Source organism: Bison bison, unplaced genomic scaffold (assembly GCF_000754665.1).
Source record: "Bison bison bison isolate TAMUID 2011002044 unplaced genomic scaffold, Bison_UMD1.0 scf7180017864313, whole genome shotgun sequence".
Taxonomy (NCBI): Eukaryota; Metazoa; Chordata; class Mammalia; order Artiodactyla; family Bovidae; genus Bison; species Bison bison.
Genome location: NW_011494885.1, coordinates 3,598,778 through 3,600,843, shown reverse-complemented (window position 1 = coordinate 3,600,843; position 2,066 = coordinate 3,598,778). Strand labels below are relative to the sequence as shown.

The 2,066-nt window shown below is 48.8% G+C and overlaps 1 protein-coding gene across 1 annotated transcript in view; it reads left to right on the top strand.

Moving 5' to 3' along the window:
* SLC8A2 (solute carrier family 8 (sodium/calcium exchanger), member 2) overlaps nt 1–2,066 on the top strand; it is a gene marked incomplete at its 3' end in the record, with an annotated part of 28,300 nt that overhangs the window by 5,586 nt on the left and 20,648 nt on the right. Inside the window, exon 2 of the mRNA XM_010852718.1 lies at nt 4–176. Within this exon, the coding sequence (XP_010851020.1) occupies nt 4–176 (173 nt within the window). The remainder of the gene's footprint in view (nt 1–3; nt 177–2,066) is intronic.

Sequence of the window (2,066 nt, the reverse complement as noted above, 5' to 3'; positions counted from 1 at the left end):
GAGGACGACGGCGCCAGCCGCATCTTCTTCGAGCCCAGCCTCTACCACTGCCTGGAGAACTGCGGCTCCGTGCTGTTGTCGGTCACTTGCCAGGGCGGCGAGGGCAACAGCACCTTCTACGTGGACTACCGCACGGAGGACGGCTCCGCCAAGGCCGGCTCGGACTACGAGTACAGGTGGGTCTCCTGGGGGCTGGTGGGCAGGGATGGCTGGCGGTCCGCGGGTCACAGGCTCCGCCGTCCAGCAGCCTCCAGGCTCCTCCGTCTCCTGGCTGCGTCTGGTGCCCATCCTTACTTTGCGATGGGCGGACTTGCTGGATTCATTCATTCCTGAGAGTCTACTTTGTACCAGGTACTATTCTAGACATTTGGCACAGGCTGCTGGACAAGACGGACAGTGTGGCTGTCCACTGACCGCGGGCTGCTGCTCCCAGGTCCATGATACACCTGTGCCTTGTGCTTGACCCTGCTCTGTGTTCCTTAGTATAGCTCCATGATGTGTTTCTACCATCATGACCTGGTAGAACCAGTGCCCCACCCACCACACCACTATTAAAGTAAAAAAATTAATGTTTTTTTTTTTTTTTGGCTGCGCTTGGTCTTTGTTGCTTTTGCAGGCACTTTCTCTAGTTGCGGCTCGCAAGAGCTACTCTTGGTTGCGGTGTGCGGGCTTCTCATTGCGGTGGCTTCTCTTGTGGAGCACGGGCCCCAGGAGCTCAGGGTTCAGTACTTGCAGCTCGAAGGCTCAGGAGTTGTGACGGGTAGGCTTGGCTGCTCCGGGGCGTGTGGAATCTTCTTGGAGGGATGAAACTCATGTCCCTGGCCTTGGCAGGTGCATTCTTACCCACCGCACCACCAGGGAAGTCCTAAAAATGTTTATCGATCACCTACTACATGTGCCAGGGGTGTACCTCGGTGAACAAGATGGCTAAGGTCCCTACCCTTAAGCTGTGATAAAGTTATAAACTATGAAGCATACAAAAATATCAGGTGATGGCAAGTGCTGTGGGGGAAAACAAAGTGGGGTCAAGAGAAGAGAGATGGTGTCCGCATTGCCTCTGCATCTTTGGTTCCACCGTAAAGCCACCCGCCTTCTGAACCCTCCCATGTCTCACTGTCAGTCCCTCTCCTCACCCCTCTTTGAGCAGAACTGTGACCTTAGCCAGCTATTCCTACTGTGCACTTACTAGGCACCAGAGGTTTTTAAAAAATTTTTTGTTGAAATGTAGATTTACAATATTGTGTTCATTTCTGCTGTATAGAAAAGTGACTGAGTTATCCATATATGTATTCTTTTTCATATGCTTTTCCATTACGGTTATCACAGGACACTAAATATAGTTCCCTATGCTATACAGTAGGGCCTTTTTATTCATCTGCCATCCAGATTTTTTTAAGGGTTCAACAGACAAGAGTAAACAAGGTAGTTAACTTCTGTGTCCTCATGGGACCACAAAATTCTTTATGTATTTGTGCAATAGATCTGTCTATACCACACTCTTTCAAGAATTATAGGTTTACAGTATGTTTTGTTAACTGATGTACAAGTCTCCCATTCAGTTCGGTTCAGTCGCTCAGTCACGTCCGACTCTGTGACCCCATGGACTGTAGCACGTCAGGCCTCACTGTCCATCACCAACCCCCGGAGTTTACTCAAACTCATGTCCATTGAGTCGGTGATGCCATCCAACCATCTCATCTTCTGTCATCCCCTTCTTCTTCCTCCCTCAATCTTTCCCAGCATCAGGGTCTTTTCCAATGAGTTGGTTCTTCCCATCAGGTGGCCAAAGTATTGGAGCTTCAGCTTCAGTATCAATCCTTCCAATCAATATTTAGGGTTGATTTCCTTTAGGACTGACTGGTTGGATCTCCTTGCAGTCCAAGGGACTCTCAAGAGTCTTCTCCAAAACCACAGTTCAAAAGCATCAATTCTTTGGTGCTCAGCTTTCTTTATAGTCCAACTCTCACATCCATACATGACTACTGGAAAAACAATACCTTTGACTAGATGGACCTTTGTTGGCAAAGTAATTTCTCTGCTTTTTAATATGCTGTCTAGGTTGGTCA